The sequence below is a fragment of the Pangasianodon hypophthalmus genome, chromosome 15 (genome assembly GCF_027358585.1).
Source record: "Pangasianodon hypophthalmus isolate fPanHyp1 chromosome 15, fPanHyp1.pri, whole genome shotgun sequence".
Lineage (NCBI taxonomy): Eukaryota > Metazoa > Chordata > Actinopteri > Siluriformes > Pangasiidae > Pangasianodon > Pangasianodon hypophthalmus.
In genome coordinates, this window is record NC_069724.1 from 9,238,461 (window position 1) to 9,259,671 (window position 21,211).

At 38.2% G+C, this 21,211-nt stretch overlaps 3 protein-coding genes across 5 annotated transcripts; 1 reads left to right on the forward strand and 2 right to left on the reverse strand.

Moving 5' to 3' along the window:
• Nucleotides 1–23: 23 nt before the first annotated feature.
• Nucleotides 24–6,006, reverse strand: birc2 (baculoviral IAP repeat containing 2). 2 transcript variants are annotated; one of them, XM_026938464.3, is made up of 10 exons: nt 5,853–6,006; nt 5,238–5,359; nt 2,311–3,960; nt 2,122–2,221; nt 1,950–2,028; nt 1,812–1,854; nt 1,218–1,460; nt 877–1,131; nt 560–601; nt 24–380 (listed from the first exon to the last, which is right to left on the reverse strand). In XM_026938464.3, the coding sequence occupies exons 3-10, from the start codon at nt 3,203–3,205 to the stop codon at nt 187–189; spliced, it is 1,851 nt and encodes a 616-aa protein (XP_026794265.1). In that variant the 5' UTR covers nt 3,206–3,960; nt 5,238–5,359; nt 5,853–6,006; the 3' UTR covers nt 24–186. The 2 variants fall into 2 exon arrangements, with proteins under 2 accessions (XP_026794265.1, XP_053096171.1); XM_053240196.1 differs by lacking the exons at nt 5,238–5,359; nt 5,853–6,006 and adding an exon at nt 5,093–5,200.
• A 2,521-nt stretch (nt 6,007–8,527) lies between these two features.
• cfap300 (cilia and flagella associated protein 300) lies at nt 8,528–14,540 on the reverse strand. Of its 2 annotated transcripts, none has more exons than XM_026938828.3 (7): nt 14,413–14,540; nt 12,808–12,889; nt 12,648–12,720; nt 12,377–12,534; nt 12,108–12,280; nt 9,619–9,685; nt 8,528–9,294 (listed from the first exon to the last, which is right to left on the reverse strand). In XM_026938828.3, the coding sequence occupies exons 1-7, from the start codon at nt 14,520–14,522 to the stop codon at nt 9,145–9,147; spliced, it is 813 nt and encodes a 270-aa protein (XP_026794629.3). In that variant the 5' UTR covers nt 14,523–14,540; the 3' UTR covers nt 8,528–9,144. The 2 variants fall into 2 exon arrangements, with proteins under 2 accessions (XP_026794629.3, XP_034167253.2); XM_034311362.2 differs by having other exon boundaries at nt 12,365–12,534.
• A 1,631-nt stretch (nt 14,541–16,171) lies between these two features.
• Nucleotides 16,172–21,179, forward strand: angptl5 (angiopoietin-like 5). Its single transcript, XM_026938760.3, has 8 exons — nt 16,172–16,424; nt 16,759–16,930; nt 17,029–17,132; nt 17,217–17,310; nt 17,444–17,547; nt 17,654–17,774; nt 18,531–18,716; nt 20,453–21,179. The coding sequence occupies exons 1-8, from the start codon at nt 16,356–16,358 to the stop codon at nt 20,770–20,772; spliced, it is 1,170 nt and encodes a 389-aa protein (XP_026794561.1). The 5' UTR covers nt 16,172–16,355; the 3' UTR covers nt 20,773–21,179.
• The last annotated feature ends 32 nt before the right edge of the window (nt 21,180–21,211 follow it).

The following is a 21,211-nucleotide window of genomic DNA, read 5'->3' on the forward strand; positions in this document are numbered from 1 at the left end:
AATAAAAACCAAAACAAGACAAATTTCAAATGACTGTTTAATAATTCTATACCAAGTCTCCAAAACAACTTTCTCTTCAAGCAAACATTTCATTTTTGCTCTTTATTTATATTCTCTACTTCCAATGCAGGAACTATTTAACATATGCAATTATCACACAGTATGTATCTCAAGCACTTGGCACAGTTAAGACAGAAAGGTGCGTACTGTGCCTTTTACCAAGCCTCTACATATGGGGCACTTGCGTAATGAAGGAGCACACTCTTTACAGACCACCAGGTGGCCACATGGTATAAACACAATGTTGACCTCTTTATCCATGCATACTTTACATGTGCGCTCCTCTTGAAGTCTCCTCAGCTGTTCCTCCATGGGCAAGTCTGTGGAATAAAAACAGATCATATTACTTTAATAAAGAGTTTCCATATTGCTCAGTCTTTCAGGGCAGGATCTGTATCTGATTCCCTTAGTGTCAAAGCTACAAACTGAACAACAACAACAACAACAAAAAAAAGACTAAAAACCAAACAAAAACAAAACCTCTCATGTTTGAGGATACCTGAAAGATCTTGACTCGGTGATACAGCTTCATTTGTCTGGGCTGAAATTGCAGTGAAAAGAACATAAAATGGATTGTCAGTAATATGTCGTGGTGTATGTTTGTTGTGGAATTCTCCCTGCATACTTTAAAAAAAATTCTAAAAAGTGTTTTTTGAGCATCACCTTTTTTTTTTTTAAGGGGATCCCATTTATGTGTTCCTACCTGCTATAATGTGTCAACTATAATGGTTTTACACAGACAAGGACTAACACTGAACACTGATAATTCACAGACACTGCATATCAAAAAAAAAAAAAAAATACAAGGTTAAATACCCATTAGCTCTCTTAAGAGGTACACATCATTCTTTTTGATCCAGTTGCGGAAGACCTCTGCTGCTGCATTCCCCTTTGACAAGACCAAATCAATGAGCTGACCCGTCTGCTGCTTGACTGAAGTGCAGTTGCGTATGGTGTCATACTCCTTCTGTGAAATTACATTCTCCTCCAATAAATGATCCATTAGGCTCTGGACACTTTTCAAACGCTGTGTCAGGGCAGCGTGGTGCTTCTTCAAAAAAGTAAACCCATCTACAAACAAAAAAAAGGCAACTATTACAGATGGATATCCACCACACTGGATTTGAACTGGTAAATGAACCAACATGAAGACACACCTGATGCCATTTCCTCTGCAAACATTTCTCGCTCCTCTTCTCTTTTTTCATCCTCAGCACTCAGCAGGTCAGACACCAGTTCCTGTACTGTTTTATAGTTTTCTCCACTGGTGAGAATTTTGCTCTGTACAGTCTGTTTCACTAAACTGCGCTCAAAGCCCATTTCCAAGGCTGCTTTCACCACAGGTGTGTTCATCATTATAGCATCTTCTGAGCGCTCTTCTCCTGGACCCAAATGTACAACTACAAATAAAAGTGAACAGAAAGTAATTACACACACACAACCTTCATTTATACCAGTCCTGTTGAATTCTCAATTCCAACTAGATAGATGTTAATTATTTTTCTATATAATAGCATGCAAGGAAACATTTGTTTAGCAGTGGTAAATTGCTGCAGTTTATGAGGAATAAAACACTTTGGTATGTGCTGGTATTGGAACATATTAATTTTCAGGGTGGTAACAGGAACTTTGTAGCAGGCTGCACCAGACCACTGTATCATTGATTATTTTCCTACTACATTACAACCCATCACACTTATGTTTTTCTTATTACACACAATGTTATATGTTCCATAATACTGTTTACTTACCAGGTGGATCAACAAATTCCCTTGAGTCCCCATTGTTCAACAGCTGTGAGGATAAAATTAAGAACCAAGGTTGATCTCTTGTGGTTAAAAAAACGTTATAATACAGCCGGTATACAGATTTATTTTGCATTTACATACCTGTTCAAACAATCTTGGAAATCTGGCTTGGATCTGATGAACAAACTCTTGCCCCTTTTCTTGCAAAAGGTACTCACACCTACAACAGGAAGGGATTTACAGTGTGAGTTTGAGCCACTAAAAAAAATTCTAACTAAATAGAAAGAGACATTGAGAAGTAAAATCACTTTACCTGGGAAACCATTTAGCATGTTCAACCCAAGGATCATCCCCTGACTCCCAACATCTGAGTCCTCCATCACAACAGAAGCACTTTACATCGTCGTTACGACCTACAAATAAACAAAGAATGTTCCTTAGATGTCATGGTGAACAAATACAAAAGACAAACTTATATTAATGAAAGCTCTACTGTTCTCACCAACGTAATAAAAACCAGCCTTGGCCAGCTGGTCTGGTCGGACAGGTATTCTTGCAGGCCAGTTGACAAATGTAAGCAGCCTTTCTTCACACTGCTGCATTGCTGGGTTGGACACATTGGCCAAACCACCAGCTATAGGGATGTTATCAGCTCGGTCACCTCTCACAAAGCGGCAATTAGGGTAGTGCCTCTGGTGCTCAGATACGGCCCTATCTCCGGGCTCCCAGTTGCTCAGGTGCCCACCACAGCTGAAGCAAGCCACTCTGTCTCCCTGGCTGAGATAGTAGAAACCAGCCTTGGCAAGCTCTGCAGGAGTGATCGTGGTAAGAGTCCAGTTTTGAAAGGTGTCCAAGCGATCCTGCTCACGCCGCATGCTGGGATTGTGGCAAGCAGGTGGCCTCTGATGGGACATGTCTTCCACTCCACGAGATGAGAGAGGGCTGGAGGGGGCAAGGTTGCTCATGTTCAGGTAACCAGCTTGCTCATCTGTCTGGCCTGAAGCTGAAGTGGCTGCAGGAAGGTTCAATTGCAGGATAGTAGCATTGCGGAGAGGTGAGAAGGCTGAATGGGAGGAGGACAGGAGATTGGCGGTGGAAGGCAAGCTCTGAATGAAGCTGCAGTTGGGCGACATCTGCTTGTGCCTCTCGGCTGGGCATTCTCCCGACTGCCAGTTGTCAACCGTCACGTTGCAGCGGAAACACTGAACCCGATCACCTATGCCAGTGTAGAAAAACCCAGCACGGGCCAGGCTTCTCTCAGTCACCGGTGCCGTAGAGGGGAACTTTGCAAAGGTCGAAATACGAAACAGTTCACTCGTGTTATCATACTGTAGGTCTGCTGGCGCACTGGTACGGCACAGACTTCTTAGAAAAGGACTATTTTGTAGAATTTCCATTATAAAGAGGAAAAGAGGGATGTCCTCAGGGAGAAGGGCTTTAATTATCACACCCAGGATGGTGACTACACGTGTGTGTGATTACAATGAACTTAGCTTGATATATAAACAAAGATGACAAAAGAACATTAAACAGCTATTGTAACTTGTGATCATCTCCACAAGACTGTAGACTAGTCATGGGGTGAACATTTCCCTTTTCTTTTCCCTTTAATAAGGAACTTCCCTGACTGTCATAACACATCTGAAACCAGCTCTCCTTAGACTTAAACAGAGTTTACACCAAACCAAACTCCAACACCAGTGTATTTTGTCAGTAACAATCCAAACTACCATCTGTGATGGAATGACATAAAAATAAGGATGCTCATGACCTCTAAAAGCAAACTGAAATCCCCACACAGGTGTTAGAAAACAAACAGCTCATGTACAAAAAAGTGATTGAACATAAACTGAACTGAGTGATCGTCTATGTCTGCTATCTGCCTTCACCCAGGATCATTAACAAATACAACAAACCAACCCAGACACGAGCTAAACTTTAAACAAGGCATCGTGTGTTAATGACAAACCCTATGGTAGTAGACTTCCTGGATGTGGTAAATAAAGGCCTTCTCCCTGCTGACATCCCTTATGGTGGAGTTTACGTATCCATGTGAAAAGTTTTAATATAATTTTGAAATAAAAATATGTTCCTTGAAAGACAGAGGTTTGATTTGGTAGGAGAAACCCCTTTGCTTCAGTAGTGCAGTTACCTGGGGATAAAAACAAAAAAAAATGTCATCTGATGCTAATAACGTGAGACAAAATTATATTTAAAGTGAACAACGCTTCCAGTTTCCAACTACACTGACTACATAGACAACTACACTGACTACATAGACAAAGTGAATGTGTCTATGTTTTAGCCATTGTGTGTCTCTGGTATCTCCCTTTAGAGTTAGGCAAATGTAGATGCAAATGATTAAGCACACAGCATGTGGGTGGTTTGGATGACGTTAGCATAGTACGTAGAGTAGTAAGTTAAAAATCCAGGTTAAAGGTGATCCAGAGCGGCACATTAGAACAGCATTTGCCTTATCATTGAGGGATAAGTTCAAATCCAGACCCTGACATACCTGGAGCATAACTGGTGCTGATTTCTGGATGGAAAGGAAGAGATTACTCACTTTCCTGTAAAAGCTTTCGGATTGACGGAGCAAGCATGCGTTAGTCATCCAGTAATCATGCATTAGTCATCCATATCAAAAGAGATGATTAAGTTGCGGTAAAAAGTAAGAGCTGATCTAAAGGACGAGTTTTTGGAGAGGTGGTGCTTTGACATCTGATCAAACACAATCCACCATTTTTAAAAAGCCTAGTTTAGCAATAATAAAGGGCTGATATAATAATATGTCTGATTTAAGTGGCCTATTTGGTTAACACAGGAATTCACTAAACACTTAAAGTTTAATCTGGACTATTTGTTTAGGACAAACAAAACACTTTAAACAAAAAATAGAATGGCAATATTTAGTAATTCGACAGTGACCAAACATTTTGGCTACTATTTTTACAGGACAGAACAAGCTGGACACCCAAAAGAAGGAGACTCAAGGTCTATTTCTGTTCTTTTTATGTGACTGTAAAATGTGGAAACTGCTCACTTCCCTAGTCACACACTGAACCTCCTGCAGCCATCTCAGTTCAGTTACACCCTTTATCTATTCAAAATACCGACCTGTTTTACAGGTTCTTACCTTTATTTAATCTATCAACATAACGTCTCACAGCTCAAATAAGGACTAACCTGACCCTATAATCCTCCGAAAGCATTTCCTTCATTTCTTTTTGGGGAGAAACACCACAGGTTTAGCAGTCCGAGTTTAGACACAGAGCCGAACCTACCAGACAGTCTCCATTTTGAAACTGGCTTTTCCCCTTCTCTTTTCGTGCTGAGATATTATAGCGAATATAATAATGCTACAAAGATAAAGACGAACACCTGGTTAATATTCTTCGATAATTATTCATGAGGCAGAGTCAGACTCACCACATAAGGTCGACAAATGAAGCTGTAGACAGTTGGCTCCTGTCGACGTCCTTTCTTTTCCTGTGACTTAAAATGGCTCACTGATCTATTGACGTAGGCGGAAAAATCCCCACACGGAAACCCTGTGGAATGTGAACGAGAAACAAAACTGAACTTTGTATACGCATACATTTATGCTACAGGTCATTCACATATAGATATATAAATATCTTTAGATTATATATATGCTCCAGGTCATTCATATACATACATACACACACACATACATGTATATATTATTATATATATATTATTATATATATACATGTATGTATGTATGTATGTATATGCATACATGTATATATATATATATATATATATATATATTATATTATATTATATTATATATTCGTGCTCTTGTGTATCATTTTTGGAAGCTGAACCTGTTCGTGATATGCGTCAGAAAAGTATTACAGAGTAAAAGCTCTCGAATAATAGCAAACACTACACAAGGATTTGGTTTAGATTATTTATATTATTTCCTGATTACATTAACATTATATATAGTGGCATGTGAATGCAGAACAAAGAATTCGTTTCTTTAATAACCATATGTAGAAGTAAAACTGAACTCACCCGGATGAGATAATACGGCTGTTAGCGCTCAGTACTGTAGCTACCGTACAGACACTGCGTAACCAATCACAGGCGAGGGAGCGCGCGCGCGAGAGAGAGAGAGAGAAACAGTACGGTACTTTCCGAAAACTACAGACGCGAGGAAGGGCGTGCTTTTGTCCGTTGCTCTTCCTCTTCACTCAGCTGCTTCTATGATTGCATCATCTCATCACTCTCCTATGATAGTATTTGAATACCATACATAGTATACACACACACACACACACACACACACACACACACACACATATATGTATATATGTGTGTGTGTGTGTGTGTGTGTGTGTGTACTATGTATAGTATTCACACACAGTATTCCACATATATATATATAGTATATACTATATATATATAGTATTCCACATATATACACTATGTTACCAAAAGTATTCGGTCACCCATCCAAATGATCAGAATCAGGTGTCCTTATCACTTGGCCTGGCCACAGGTGTATAAAATCAAGCACTTAGGCATGCAGACTGTTTTTACAAACATTTGTGAAAGAATGGGCCGCTCTCAGGAGCTCAGTGAATTCCAGCGTGGAACTGTCATAGGATGCCACCTGTGCAACAAATCCAGTCGTGAAATTTCCTCGCTCCTAAATATTCCACAGTCAACTGTCAGCTTTATCATAACAAAATGGAAGAGTTTGGGAACAACAGCAACTCAGCCACGAAGTGGTAGGCCACGTAAACTGACGGAGAGGGGTCAGCGGATGCTGAAGCGCATAGTGCAAAGAGGTCGTCGACTTTCTTCACAGTCAATTGCTACAGAGCTCCAAACTTCATGTGACCTTCAGATTAGCCCAAGCACAGTACGCAGAGAGCTTCATGGAATGGGTTTCCATGGCCGAGCAGCTGCATCCAAGCCACACATCACCAAGTGCAATGCAAAGCGTCGGATGCAGTGGTGTAAAGCGCCGCCACTGGACTCTAGAGCAGTGGAGACGCGTTCTCTGGAGTGATGAATCACGCTTTTCCATCTGGCAATCTGATGGACGAGTCTGGGGTTGGAGGTTGCCAGGAGAACAGTACTTGCCTGACTGCATTGTGCCGAGTGTGAAATTTGGTGGAGGAGGAATTATGGTGTGGGGTTGTTTTTCAGGAGTTGGGCTTGGCCCCTTAGTTCCAGTGAAAGGAACTTTGAATGCTTCAGGATACCAAAACATTTTGGACAATTCCATGCTCCCAACCTTGTGGGAACAGTTTGGAGCGGGCCCCTTCCTCTTCCAACATGACTGTGCACCAGTGCACAAAGCAAGGGCCATAAAGACATGGATGACAGAGTCTGGTGTGGATGAACTTGACTGGCCTGCACAGAGTCCTGACCTGAACCCGATAGAACACCTTTGGGATGAATTAGAGCGGAGACTGAGAGCCAGGCCTTCTCGACCAACATCAGTGTGTGACCTCACCAATGCGCTTTTGGAAGAATGGTCAAAAATTCCTATAAACACACTCCTCAACCTTGTGGACAGCCTTCCCAGAAGAGTTGAAGCTGTAATAGCTGCAAAAGGTGGACCGACATCATATTGAACCCTGTGGGTTAGGAATGGGATGGCACTTAAGTTCATATGTGAGTCAAGGCAGGTGACCGAATACTTTTGGTAATATAGTGTGTATATGTACAAAAATGAGTTCATAATTCCCAACCTTCCTTACAAAGAAGTAGGTAGTTAGTTTTTTTTTTACTCTTACAGTTACACAACACATTTTCTGATCTCAGATTTTAGCACAAATTTGAATCTAGTAATAAAAAGTTAGTTAATACTTTAAACTTTATCTCTATGATGGGGGAAATTATGTCGATAAAGCAAGATACTTGTTTACAGTGGATTTACTTTTATCTTCAGAAAATATCATGTAATACAAAAGGTTTGAGAAAATCCCATATTATTGACTTGACTATTGAACTGATTTTGGGTCAAATGTATTTATTTTTCTCTAATCGTACATCCCCTTGTTGTATGATTTATGCCCTTCTTTGTAATGTGTTATTACTGAATAAAAAAAAAAAAAAAAGAAATTAATTAACTACTCAGTATAGAAAATAGAAATGTCACAACTCTGCATTTATACTGGTTATATATTTAGGATTCAGCCTATGAGGCTGTCACGTGACAAAAGAATGAACGACTCAGATCAGAAGACCCAGTTGAGTGGTGAATTAATAATTTCTGTTTCTCATAATTTGTCATTGGCTGTATTATCATTTTTGGAGTATGGAATTTGATCAAATATGATCGGAATATGATGTGTTGAGGGAATTTGGCTATTGAAAATGTAACATTTTAATTTAATTCTGCTCAAATGAGCAAAATGAATGAAATAACTTGAATAAAGATTTGTTCATTTTGCTGAACAAGATTAAAAGATCCAAATGAGTAAAATGATCTGATCTTCCCATCACTACTGCTTCTAGCATCATTCTTTTTTTTTTTTTTTTGATGTTTGTCACAATTGAAAGAAAGCATTCAACCTTACATCGCTATTGATCAACTGATTTTGGAGAGGGAAGTGCTCTGAAAGCTAGCCATGTCTAACCCCTTTGAAGGTGGAGCATCCTCTGACATGGCGGAATGAATGGAGCTGAGCTGCATTAAACATCTGACAAAAATAATACGAGGAGCTACTGAATTGTATGGAGATGCATCCACATATATTTCTTTGTCATATAAGTATCATACAAAATGAGAGTGTGACTCAGAAGTAATGCTTTTGAAAAATACATTTTGATTTGATTCTCATTACTTGCATTGGCAAACATATTTTTTACATTTTGATCGTTGATATTTTCTTGTGGATTTTATTATTTTAGTTGAAATTTTATTTATTATTAACTCCAGTGGACCTGTGGTCAGTAACTTATGCTGATGATGACTATGATGATTAACACACACACACACACACACACACACACATTGTGTGTAGAAAAAGATCTCTAACTGTGCTTACACAGTGTCGAAACAAGGTAGGAGTGTGTAATGAAGTAATGAACCCCAAAGCTGCTGTACCTGATACATTTATACCGGCACTACACCCACTACTGCTGGTAAGTGGAAATGTGTCAGTCTGCTGTGGCTGTTGGTGACTTTACACATTTTACATTATCAAGGACCCTTTCTGGTTCAGTGGCACTTTTGTTTTACTGACAGACAAAGATTCATTTAGACAGCTGTAACAAATAAAAAATAAATTACAATTATTGACAAAAACTATAGAGCAAAAGAAAGGGAAAAAAACTCATAAATTGTTCAAGAGCACAGAACATCATTATTAGAAAACAGGCCAATGCCAAAACTGTGGTACAAGACATACACATGTCTTTTGAAAGGATCAATGCACAGATAGGTGAATGTCTGCTCGTTGTCTCTTCCAGAGGGATAACACAAGCCATGATCATCCTGAGGAAAAGTGGAGGAGAAATTAAATAAATAAATGATCCATTTCTTTATGATGTCACTCTTTTGTATAGTATTAAAGTATTTCATCTGAAAAAAGGCAGACACTAAGACCAAGAGCAATAAACAACAATTTCAAAATGTTGGATCTAATCCACTAGTTATAAGTATAATTTAAGGAAGATCACAGGACCAAGTGATTTCGGACTTTGTAAAATTACTACGCACAAGGAATTAGCAAATATAGTAATTTTCTGTGTGTGGTATAAAACAATAAAGGACTGTATATATTAAAGACCAACTTTAAATGGGATTTTAGATACATACATAAGCAGAGACTTTCAAAATCGTTGATACGACGCTGATCATCTTAGTGTCCGAATCTTTCTGAACACTACGGAGCAAAGAAATAACATGGTTCATTTTTCAGTGCAGTGAACAAAATACCCTGCTCCTGGGATCAATAATATTAAAGTTACATTTCAGATGCAAAACATTGTAAATATTAATGGTTTGGATAAACCTATGCACATAGCTCCATCTGTGCCAAAATATGCTGACTGCTCTGAACAATCATTTATCTGTGTTTATTTTACTTAAAAAGCAGCCGATGATGTGTATTTGCCTCATCATTGTGTTGTTCTCCCTGTTGTTTACTCGACTTTTTCACTGTAGTTTCTTCTTTCTGAGCTTTGTCGAGAAAAGTATACTTATGGAAAAGTATAAGTATTTGGACAGTGACACAATTTCCATAATTCTGCCTCTGTACACCACAATATGTTTGAAATGAAGCAATCAGTTATTTATTCAGTCACAGTTTCTTTGTGATTAAGAGAAACTGGTCGTATTCAGTCACAGTTTCTTTGTGATTCAGAGAAACTGATCGTATTCAGTCACAGTTTCTTTGTGATTCAAAGAAACAGAAATAGGTGAGAGAAACATCCTTAATCATTTTTTGAAGTCACATCAATGACCGTACTCATTAACCAAACACCCCCGTCACAGGAGTTTCCCATGTGACAGACAAGTATCTGTTCACAGGAGGGATTACAGGCTTCACTTTTATTACATCACAGCTGTTAAGTGCACACTTCCACATTTAACCAGCTTTAATTATGTCACTTAAAAAAACCCATGACTATAGGCGGATGTGGTCAGTAATCAACGTGGCTAGTTAGTGATCTATGACATAACTATGATAGCTTTGATCGAGGACAGTGGAAGGTGATAGTTCGGAACAATGTAAAAAAAAACCCATCTCTTTAAGTCTTTGTTAAATAACAGCATTTTTTTTCCAGATCGGTTTATTATTAGATTATGTGGAGTGTCCCCTCTACAAGTCCCCGTGTAAGATGCTGCTATAGAAATGATAAAAAAAAAAAAAACCTATATGGGCAAAAGTTTGTGGACACCCGAACATCACACCCATATGTGATTGCTGAACATCTGATTCCCAGATTTAGTCCCCTTTTGCTGTTATAATAACCTCCATTCTTCTGGGAGGGATTTCCACTAGATTTTGGAGCGCAGCTGTGGGGATTTGTGTTCAAGAGCATTAGTGAGGTCAGGCACTGATGTTGAGTGAGAAGACCTGGTGTGCAGTGTGCGTTCCAGTTCATCCCAAATGGTGTTCAATGGGGTTGAGGTCAGGGCTCTGTGCAAACTGCTCGAGATTTTTGACACCAACCTTGGCAAACCACGTCTTTATAAAACTTGCTTTGTGCACAGAGGCACTGTCATGCTGGAACATGTTTGGGACCCTTAGTTCTAGTCAAGGGAACCTTAATGCTACAGCATACAAAGACATCCTATCCAACTGTGTGCCTCCAATTTTGTGGCAACAGTCTGGGGAAGAACCATACATTTGAATGAAGAAAAATTATGACTGAAAAGAGTTGTTTTACTTTTTAATTTCTGAATCATAAACAGTGCAAAACAATGTGCATTTTTGCCTCTGTGTGTAGCAATTTTTTAATTACTTCGTTTTAACAGAGATTTTATATTGTAAAAGACGTACTACAGGCTTACCATATCTTAAAAATAAATAGATAAATTTATAAATTCTCCTAAAAAATTTTGATTGAATAAACAAAGCGTCTGACCTGGGCACTTGGAAAATGATCGACTGAATCACAATCAGCTCAACAGCTGAAATAGAGCTCCAAAGGTAGGCAAAATGTCCGATTTCCACAGGCTCTGGTGTTGTTCGAGAGCTACTGTAGAGCTCTTTTTATCCTTTATGACATGGTCGTGTAACTGTATAAAGTATAATGCATAATGCATGTTGGTCGTTGCAGTCCGGAGCCAACAGCCTATCCATCTTCACAAGTGCAGATCTCGCAGACTTTCCTTGAAAGAACGTGATCATGTGACCAGCATGCGCTCTATATAGTTTAACTCTATGTGCAGACTGGGACCTCTGGTGTTCAAATACTGCAACTGCATTAGATGCATCATTAATAGAATGCTGATTTGCGCAATGTGAATTGCACATTCCCATGATGCACATTGTCAAATTTTTGCATCACAATGCATTGTGTAACGATGTATCATTGCACCCCTATCATACAGTGTATCAGAATGTGTACATTAATACAAACTTGTGATTTGAATTACAGATGGAACTACTGTCAGAGCTGCTGTTATAGACAATTAATCAGCACCTTCTGACAAAATGAGAATTCAACAGCTCTGTATGTATAATCTAAATTAGATATTTTGCCACAGAGGCAACTGCATTTTCAATTTGGCTTTTAAGATGATACTGATATGATATAAGGTGATATTTTGAGTATAATATTTGCTCACAGACTTACCTCACCAAATCTTTATAAATTGTTTTTGCAGTTTCAATGTAGGGAGTGATGACGTCTTCATACTGGGAGAGTTCACCACCCAGTACGATGTGCTTAAACAGCCTAAACAGGAACTCCTGACGGTCACATGGACTGACCACATGATAGTTATCAGAGTCCTCTTCAAGCAGCATCTAATACACATCAATAAGTACACAATACGTTTTGCTTGAAAGGGAGTTAAGCAATCGTAATGAGATCTAACATGATTCAAGTACCTGCATGCTTACCATCCGCAACTCATCAAAGTCAGGATGTACGTCGTGGAAACATTTGGCAATGTGACCGGGAGGATGCACGATTCCACTGGAGAAAAGTGGATCAAATATGTCCACAGACACTTTAGTGCATGGAACAAGTTCCACGTCCACATGTGTAACATCTCTGCCTATTGAAATAAAGACATTTCGCAACATCATACTGTACTGCGTAATTATAAACTGTACACACACTGAATCTAAATGTAAAACTAGTTGTGTAGCTGTGACAACACCGGCCTACCCAGAGGTTTCCACACGCCTGAAGTGTCCAACACACGCAAGTTGTTTTTCACACAAGGGTCCTGAAAGAAGTTCTAAACAAAATGCAGGCCACCTTAACCCTTGTGCAAATAATCCTAAAAATTACAGTGCTTTGAATAAAATCCTGTTGCAGAACTCACCAGAGCAAAGTCATTCTTCATGTAAGACTGAAAGACCTGGTCAAAGTTAAAGGCCTGGGCGGAAATTCTCCCCAACATGGACCTGAAATAACATACAGGAGGAATTATAAAATCAAACAGAATTAGAAATCGCAAAGAAACGATTCTGTCACATGAAGAGACTGATCATGCTTGAAACTAGGCTACATTATTGGAATAAGAGGAGCTGGATAGCCTTTTTAATCACCATCCTTAAACTAGTGATTCAGGAGACAGCCAGGGGTCTGAATTTTTTTCTATTTTTATTTTTATTTATTTATTTATTTTTTTTACAGTGGTTTATATCACAACCTACTACTAATAAAGACACAATTTGACTGGTCACTTGAATCGAATGGATTTAATCCAAATGTCAAGGCAAACGATTAACTTAAACCCAATGTGTTCTGTCCTTGGAAAGTTCAGGAATATCAGTTTATTAATATTATTGTATACATTTAAATAATATTCATGAAAAAGATCTGTGCTGAGAAGGTCTGTGGAATTTATTTGACTATTAAAGGACTATTAACCCCTAGCCTTATTTATATATATATATATATATATATATATATATATATATATATATATATATATTTACACAATCTATAATTACACTTCCTGTAAAAGGGTTTAAACACAACAATTTCATGTTATATTAGTTTAAACACTACTAATGCCACAAACAAAATGAAACGTTATAAATTATTAGATGAATAAGGAAAAATATTAAACCAGTCTTCCGCCAAAGACCAAAATCTTTGTATGAATGTATTATTAAGAGGTTACACTTAGATCCTATGGAGACTGTAAATGATACTTTATTAAAATAGGTGCAGCTGGTGGGTAAACCAGTAAACCTTCAGATAAAAGATCATTTGTAAGACAAATATATAATAATGTGCTGCAGGGTTCTCAAAGCTTTTGCAGCCAGAGACTCATTTAACTGTAAAATAAATTTTACAAACATCCTCAGTACAGATTTATTCCATAAACATTATTCAAATGTGTAGAATAATATTTTGTCTACTTATTAGAGCCACACAGCTTTTTAATTTCTGAACTTTCCACTGACAGCATATTGGGCTCAAGTTATTTATAGGCTGACTTGCTTTTATCTGTAGTTACTGTTTGGATGAAACCCATTCAATCCAAGTGTGTGGGTTGGGATTTAAAACTAGTTCCTTATTGATCTCACCCCACTTTGAGAACTATTGATTCAGAGGTATTAATAATAATAATAATAATAATAATAATAATAATAATAATTCTTAATTCACTTAGATCTACTGTATAGATTAGATTTTCTAATTTTATACAATTTACAGTAATACAGTAATAACAGCTTGAAGTTTAACCAAAATGTTAAAATATGATAGATTTATAAATTTCACTGGAAGTATATATAACGCTTTAGTACATATATAATATCTAGATTAGCTAAAGTTATGTTAGCATGTGTAACTAGGTAGCTAGGTAATTTGGCTAGTTGCCTAGCTACCGTTGTGTGTGCTGTGAGAAAGCGAGCTAACTAGCTATGAGTTTTGGAAAACACGGTGAATACAGTAACGTTATCATGTAACTCACCATTTCATCAACAGATCCGATACACACGAATCTTCCAGGAATGTGAACTTTCTGTTGGGAAGCACATTAAACGTGAAGGTTTGATCAAACGCGTGCGTCGCACTCGCCATGTTGGTTGTTGCCAAACAGTTACCATGGAAACACCCCCCCCCCCCCCCCCCAAAAAAAAAAATCTTTCGCTTCCCATGAGCCCTTGCTGCTAAAATTCATATTGAAAAATTCTGTTTTTTCCTGAGTCTACTAGAAATGTGTTAATGTAAACTTTACTCAAAATATCATGTGTATTTACTGCTATTAATCATTTGTGCTGTTTTAAAAAACTATTTAATTCTAAAATAGTTGAATTCTAAAATTGTAGAAATATAAAATTCCCTCTGCATAAAAATGATACTGTAACAAGCAAGCACACAAACAAACAAACAAATAAATCACCATTCAGGGTGTTTTTCCACCTCTCGTCCAGTTTTGCTGGAATAAACTCAGTCTCCATCATGACACTGACCAGAATAAAGCCATTAGTGAAGATTGACAAACAAACAAACAAACAAACAAATGAATAAATCACCATTCAGGGTGTTTTTCCACCTCTCGTCCAGTTTTGCTGAAATAGGCTGAGTCTCCATCATGACACTGACCAAAATAAAGCCATTAGTGAAGATTGACAGACAAACAAACAAACAAACAAATGAATAAATCACCATTCAGGGCGTATTTTCACTGCTTGTCCAGTGTTGCTGGAATAGGCTCTGGCCCCATCAAGACACTGACCAGAATAAAGCCATTAGTGAAGACTGACAAACAAATAAACAAACAAACAAACAAATTATTCATCTTCAGTGTCCAGTACTGTGGTAAGGGTGGGAGTTAATCGGGAGCCTATCCCGGGAACACTGGGCGTAAGGTGGGAATACACCCTGGATGGGATGCCATCCATCACAGGGCACCATGCACACACACACACACACATTCACACACTCATTCACACCTAGGGGCAATTTAGTGCAGCCAATCCACCCCCTGGGAGGTGGGAAAAAATCCGAGAACAAACCACACACAAGGGGAGAACATGCACACAAGCAAAGACTGTAACATGAGCTCAGGATCAAGCCAGGGACCCTACCTTTTTCATCACTGTGCCTCCTAATAAATAAATAAATAAATAAATATGCACAACTAAATACACACCTATTGCCTATATCATAGCTGTTCAGTAGTGTTACATCTTGATGATCAATTATTTTTATTTAAAAAAATCGATTTTTAAGGGAAAAAACTCAAATAGTGTGTTTTACAGAATATAACAGCTTCATGTATGATCTTAAACCTCTATTAAATCATAGTAGCCTAAAAATAATTGCCTTGATTGATGCCGTACCAGGCCGTTCCTGGTAAAAGTGCGCTTACTCAGCACGGCTATGTAATGCCCAACAGATGTGTTCCCAGAGAACCTCTGAATGTGATCAGATTTTCCACACAACGCAAACTCAGTTCTATGGGCAATAATGAGGGCCAACAAAAGCAACGTCCACTTTTGCTGACGTTCCACCTTACAATGTTACTTTTACAGAACCAGGCTGGACCCTGCTGTGCTCCTGGAAGGAATGCATTTTACATATGCTCCTCTCTGAGCCCTGCTGCTTTCCACCGCTTACATGGCAGTCCGAAGTGTCACATTTCCATCCAACATCTGGTTCTCATAGCTCATACAGGATGTTGTTGAAGTGCAATAAAACAACAGTGGTTTACAATTGTTATTGTATAGATTGTGGATAGAAAAAGAGAGAGAGAAAGTTTGTGGTGGTCTAGGCAACAGCGCAGTCCTTCTTTTGTTGTACTGTGGCCAAAGAGGCAGTCCTAGACCATACGGCTTCTTAGTATCTTCACCTCTCACTGAGAGGTGTGCAGCTTCATGCGCTCACTGAGCTCTGTATAACTCAGCAAACATGATTTGGATCACCTTGTTTTGGCTTCATATGTTCCCAAATCTTCTTGCATTACCCAACATGACTGTGGTAAGTCTTTTTTACACTGTCTGCTTTCTTTTTCCTCTTGTGTTTTTTCCCCCTTCATTTCAGCTTTGCTGAAAAAAGTATTATAATCAGATTCAACCATGCAACCTTCTTGTTTTGTAGGCTTGTTTCTGTTTCCTTTTAAGACTCACTGCTATATCAGTGTATGATATACTCTACTGAGCATGAAAAGTGGTTTTTTTTTTCAAACCACAAAATATATCTGCCTTAAGCAGACCAGTTAACATTCCATGACATTCAAAGGAATAGCTTTCCTTTTTAGTTACTGTAAGCATAAAATGTAATGTACAGATCACATGCCATTCTTCTAAAATAGGACATAAACACTGCTGCACTTGATGAACCTGTGACGTTAGCTGAGGACTTTGAGGATGCTTCTCTACAGAACCAGAAAGAACACAGGGTTAGAAATGTCGATAGAGAAAAGTGCACAGTGCCATGTGAGATGACAGCAAAACTCATGCAAGAAGAGAAGCACTCTTGGTGCAGTAAGTATTTCAACATATACACTGTCACTGAGTCAGAATAAATTTGGAGATTATGAAGCTTTTCACTGTACATTTAAAAAAGATTCTGTGTAAATTAGGTAACCTCCAGCATGCCATGACAACATATACCAGGAGCACCAGAAAGCTGATCCGAGATTTAATTGATGAACAGCAGAAGACTCTGGAATTCCTCTCAAACCAGGTATTAACTTCTCCATATTGGACCAATATTTCCAAAGACAGTGAAGTTCCACTGCATGACATTTAACAATTCTCCTGTTCTGAGGTAATGGAACTTACAACCAAAGTCCACAGTCTCAGTTTAGATGTGCAGAGGAGCAACAGCGAGATGTTTTCTGTGAAGCCCATGCATGCTCATGGTAATCGAAATCATATTTCTGTGGTAAAACATATATACATATATTTAAAAAAAAAGAAAGAAAGAAAGAAAAAAATACAGTATATATATAAAATTATGATATTTTAATATAATAAATATTAGCTTGTTCACAGGTAGAGACTGCACTGACATCAAGGAAACACTAGAGGCAGTAACACCAAAAATTCCAAGCGGGGTTTATATTATTCAACCTGAAAACTCTGAGCTTTTGTTTGAGGTAAAATGTTTCTTTAATTACACGAAACTCTGTTTTTGTTCAAACCCCAGACCATGACATGCATTTGAGTTATAAACATCAGACTTCATCTTTCCACTTGATTCAGGTATTTTGTGAGATGGATTACATGGAGGGAGGTTGGACGGTCATTCAGAGGCGGACTGATGGCCTGACTGACTTTAAACGCGCGTGGTCGAACTACCTGGATGGATTTGGACCCCTACCTGGTTAATGGCTTAATTAATCTATGCCTTGTTATAAACCACAGGTCCTGTGGCACATCTTACTGTTTACCCTGCTCTAGCACACCCATATTAACACAGGAAGAGCTGTTAATTAGATGATTAGTTGAATGCAGTGTGTAGGGAGTGAAAAAACACTAAAATGCAGGACAGGGGTACCCCAGGGCCACTGTAGCCTCAGATTCCTGTTCTTTTCTGACAGGAGTGGAACCTGATGTGGTTTTACTCATTTGCCTCAAGATGTGATGTGTTCTGAGATGCTTTTCTGCTCATCACGGTTGTAAAGAGTGTTTATTTGAGTTACAGTAGCCTTCCTGTCAGCTCAAACCAGTCTGGCCATTCTCTTCTGCCATCTCTCATCAACAAGGTGTTTCTGCCCACAGAATTGCCACACATGGGATGTTTTTTGTTTTTTGCACCATTATAGGTAAACTCTGAAAATTCCTGAAGATTAGCAGTTTCTGAAATACTCAATTCGGCCCGTCTGGCACCAACAACCATGCCATGGCCAAAGTCACTGAGATCACATTTTTTTCCCCCTTGATGTGAACATTAAGTGAAGCTCTTGATCTGTATCTGCATGGTTTTCTGCATTGCACCGTGCCACATGATTGGATTAGACTGGCTGACTGGATTATTACATGCATGCCCAGGTGTTCCTATTAAAGTGGTTGGTGAGTGTAAATATATAAATAGTGCCATCAGGAGCACATTCATGTCTTGTTTTTGTGTTTACTGAAGGAGAACACTGGCTCGGTTTGAGGAAGGTGCACAGTATTGTGAGTCAGAAGAACACACGCTTTAAGCTTCATATATCCTTCGTCTCTCAAGATGACTCCACTGCGTACGCCTCTTACGACAATTTCTGGCTTGAAGACGAGAGCAAATTCTTTGCAATTCATCTCGGCAGATATGCTGGTAGTGCAGGTGAGATGTTACTCCTATGAACACCTGTAAAATATCTGGATTAAACACTTGGGCTATGAGACCAGTCAGGAAATGTGACTTGTTATTAATTAATTATGCGGTATATGTGGTGTATGATACATGTTAATCATGGATTATTACGATGTGATAAGAGTACACCCATAGAAACATGTCTCTCAGAAAAAAAGTCTTTTTGCATTTAAAAAGGTAAATTAAAAAAAAACCCAACGTCTCACCATCCAAATCCATAATGTCCTGACCTTGTAATTTACATTTATTATATAAATATGCAAATTTGGTCTGGCTACAATAGTCACTTTTTCAATACAACTCAGTTATTTCACAATTGAACTATTAAAACTATTATAAATAAATAGTCTAGCTAATGTTTCAAAGAAACAAAGCTAGCTGATTAATGATTCATTAGGTAATGTTAGACAACACATACAGTACCTTGTACATCCTGCAAGTATTCACACCTTAAACTATTTCACAATAGTAGAATTTACACAAAGTAGCCCATAATATTGGAGTCTGGATATCAATATAGCTTTCAAAATTATTTACGTATAAAAAGTTGTCATTGTATAAGTGTCCACCATTGCTGTGAATGCTTTCTGGTGCAATCATTTGCCATCAGAAGTGACATAATTAGTGGATTAGAGTCGACTCGTATGCAATTAAAGTGTCATGTGGTCTCAATATAAATACTGTTCCTGTGTGATAGAGAACATACCTAAAAAATTGCATCATGAAAACCAAAGTGCTATCAAAAAAGGTCTGGACAAAGTTGTGGAAAAATATCACTGAGGGTTTGGTTAGGAAAACATGTCTCGAACTTCCCACAGATTGCTGTCAAATCCATTATTAAAGCAAGAATACGGCACATCTGCAACTCAGCCTAGAGAAGGCTGTACAATAAAAGCCAGTGACTGGGAAAGGGTGTGATTAGTCACAGAGGCAACAAAGAGTTTTTTATTTTTTTTAAATAGATGTGGGCAATTCTCATCTAGTGTAATTTAATCAAAACACTTCTAAGGAAAGCTCTTTTCAACATCTGAGCTGTTTATTAGCATGACTAGTGAGACATATTTTGAATGTATGAGTTACCAGGATGGACATGGAGCATAGACAGCAGGCTTAATAACATTAATGCAGGGATTCTCACACATTTGTAGTGCCTGGCTGATTGTACAATTATTTAAATAGATTTTGTAAATTGTAATACATAGTAATGTTATACAGTAATGTTAGTTATTTAGAAGGTAGAGTAAGTAGAAGGCAGGTTCAGCCATAGTTAGGCAAATTAAAAACATCAGCAGTCAAAATATTATAGACTTTAGAGAGAAAAATGGCAATGAGCTGTTTGGGAGCTGAAAGAGTCGTCTCTTATTTGTGAGCTGATTCAGTGGAACAGCTGAAATTCCCATCAGTAACAGAATGACTTCCTCAGCTGTCTAGGTCTCTAATGTGTATAATCTAAGCATTCCCTCAAACAGGATGGATTTTAGTTTAACTTCACTTTGATGTAAAATACCTTATTTAAAGTGTTTGTAAAATATTTGGTTAGGGAGACTGAGAACTTTTTAAAATAGACTTGACAGGAGGATCTCTCTTAGATTGCAGTAATTTATCAAAACGATGTGGAAATGTTTCAGGTGATGGTCAGCACATCACGTCACACTCCTATTTTAGTTCACAAAGCTTTTTTTAAGAGCAGATTTCTTCCTCGGCAGGTGATGCTTTCAGAGGATATGAGCAAGAGCAGAATCAGGACACGGCACCTTTCAGCACCTCAGATGTAGATAACGATGGCTGCATTCCTTTCTGCACTTTTGATGGCAAAGCTGTGGAGAGCTGCAGCGTGCAACACAACAACACAGGCTGGTGGTTTAATCAGTGTGGTCAGGCGAACCTCAACGGCTCTCCACTGGACCAAGATCCCTCTACTCAGCCGCACCTTCACTGGGACACGTGGACTAAGAACGGAGAACCTGTCAGCATCAAGTCAGTAACCATGAAGATCAGGAGAGTTGAAGGCTCAAATCTGAAATAAGACTGTAAAGTTGGAAGATTGTGGAACGTTTCATTAATTATCAGTCAGAATGCAGTTTAATTAAATAAACATACCATGGTCAAAAATAGTGATGTGTAAAAATCTTTAAACAACCAAAAATATTTATCTAATATTTCTCTTTTTGAATTGAAATGTCTCTATTAGCCATGAAGTCTATTCTGTTATGGAAACTAATAGCGTGCTGAAATCTATTGGTAGTGCCATTGATTTGTGCTGGATGATGGAGAGCATTGTTTAGCAAAAATTCTTACAAATTACATTTTGTCATTTTGAATTGTGGCACATCAACGGTCCATAATTTGCAGAGTCTGTGGCTGTTTGAACATCATTCTGATCTGAAACTTCTTGGCGATCACTCAAAAAATAAAAAAGAACTGGCCTTCTGAGCAGTTTCACACATGATTCCAACTAACTTAAT

Bases quoted from the DNA above. Each gene is read 5' to 3' on its own strand.
- birc2 (XM_026938464.3), bottom strand. From the start codon at position 3,205: ATGGAAATTCTACAAAATAGTCCTTTTCTAAGAAGTCTGTGCCGTACC. The intron at 2,222-2,310 runs GTGAGAACAGTA...GTTTATTTGTAG, and splicing joins GGCTGGTTTTTATTACGTTG to GTCGTAACGACGATGTAAAG. The intron at 602-876 runs GTATTTAACCTT...CTGCAATTTCAG, and splicing joins CCTCTTAAGAGAGCTAATGG to CCCAGACAAATGAAGCTGTA.
- cfap300 (XM_034311362.2), bottom strand. From the start codon at position 14,522: ATGGCGAGTGCGACGCACGCGTTTGATCAAACCTTCACGTTTAATGTG. The intron at 12,535-12,647 runs GTAGGCCGGTGT...TTATTTCAATAG, and splicing joins AGGCGTGTGGAAACCTCTGG to GCAGAGATGTTACACATGTG. The intron at 12,281-12,364 runs GTACTTGAATCA...GATGTGTATTAG, and splicing joins TGCGGATGGTAAGCATGCAG to ATGCTGCTTGAAGAGGACTC.
- angptl5 (XM_026938760.3), top strand. From the start codon at position 16,356: ATGATTTGGATCACCTTGTTTTGGCTTCATATGTTCCCAAATCTTCTT. The intron at 17,548-17,653 runs GTAAAATGTTTC...CACTTGATTCAG, and splicing joins ACTCTGAGCTTTTGTTTGAG to GTATTTTGTGAGATGGATTA. The intron at 17,775-18,530 runs GTTAATGGCTTA...TGTTTACTGAAG, and splicing joins TGGATTTGGACCCCTACCTG to GAGAACACTGGCTCGGTTTG.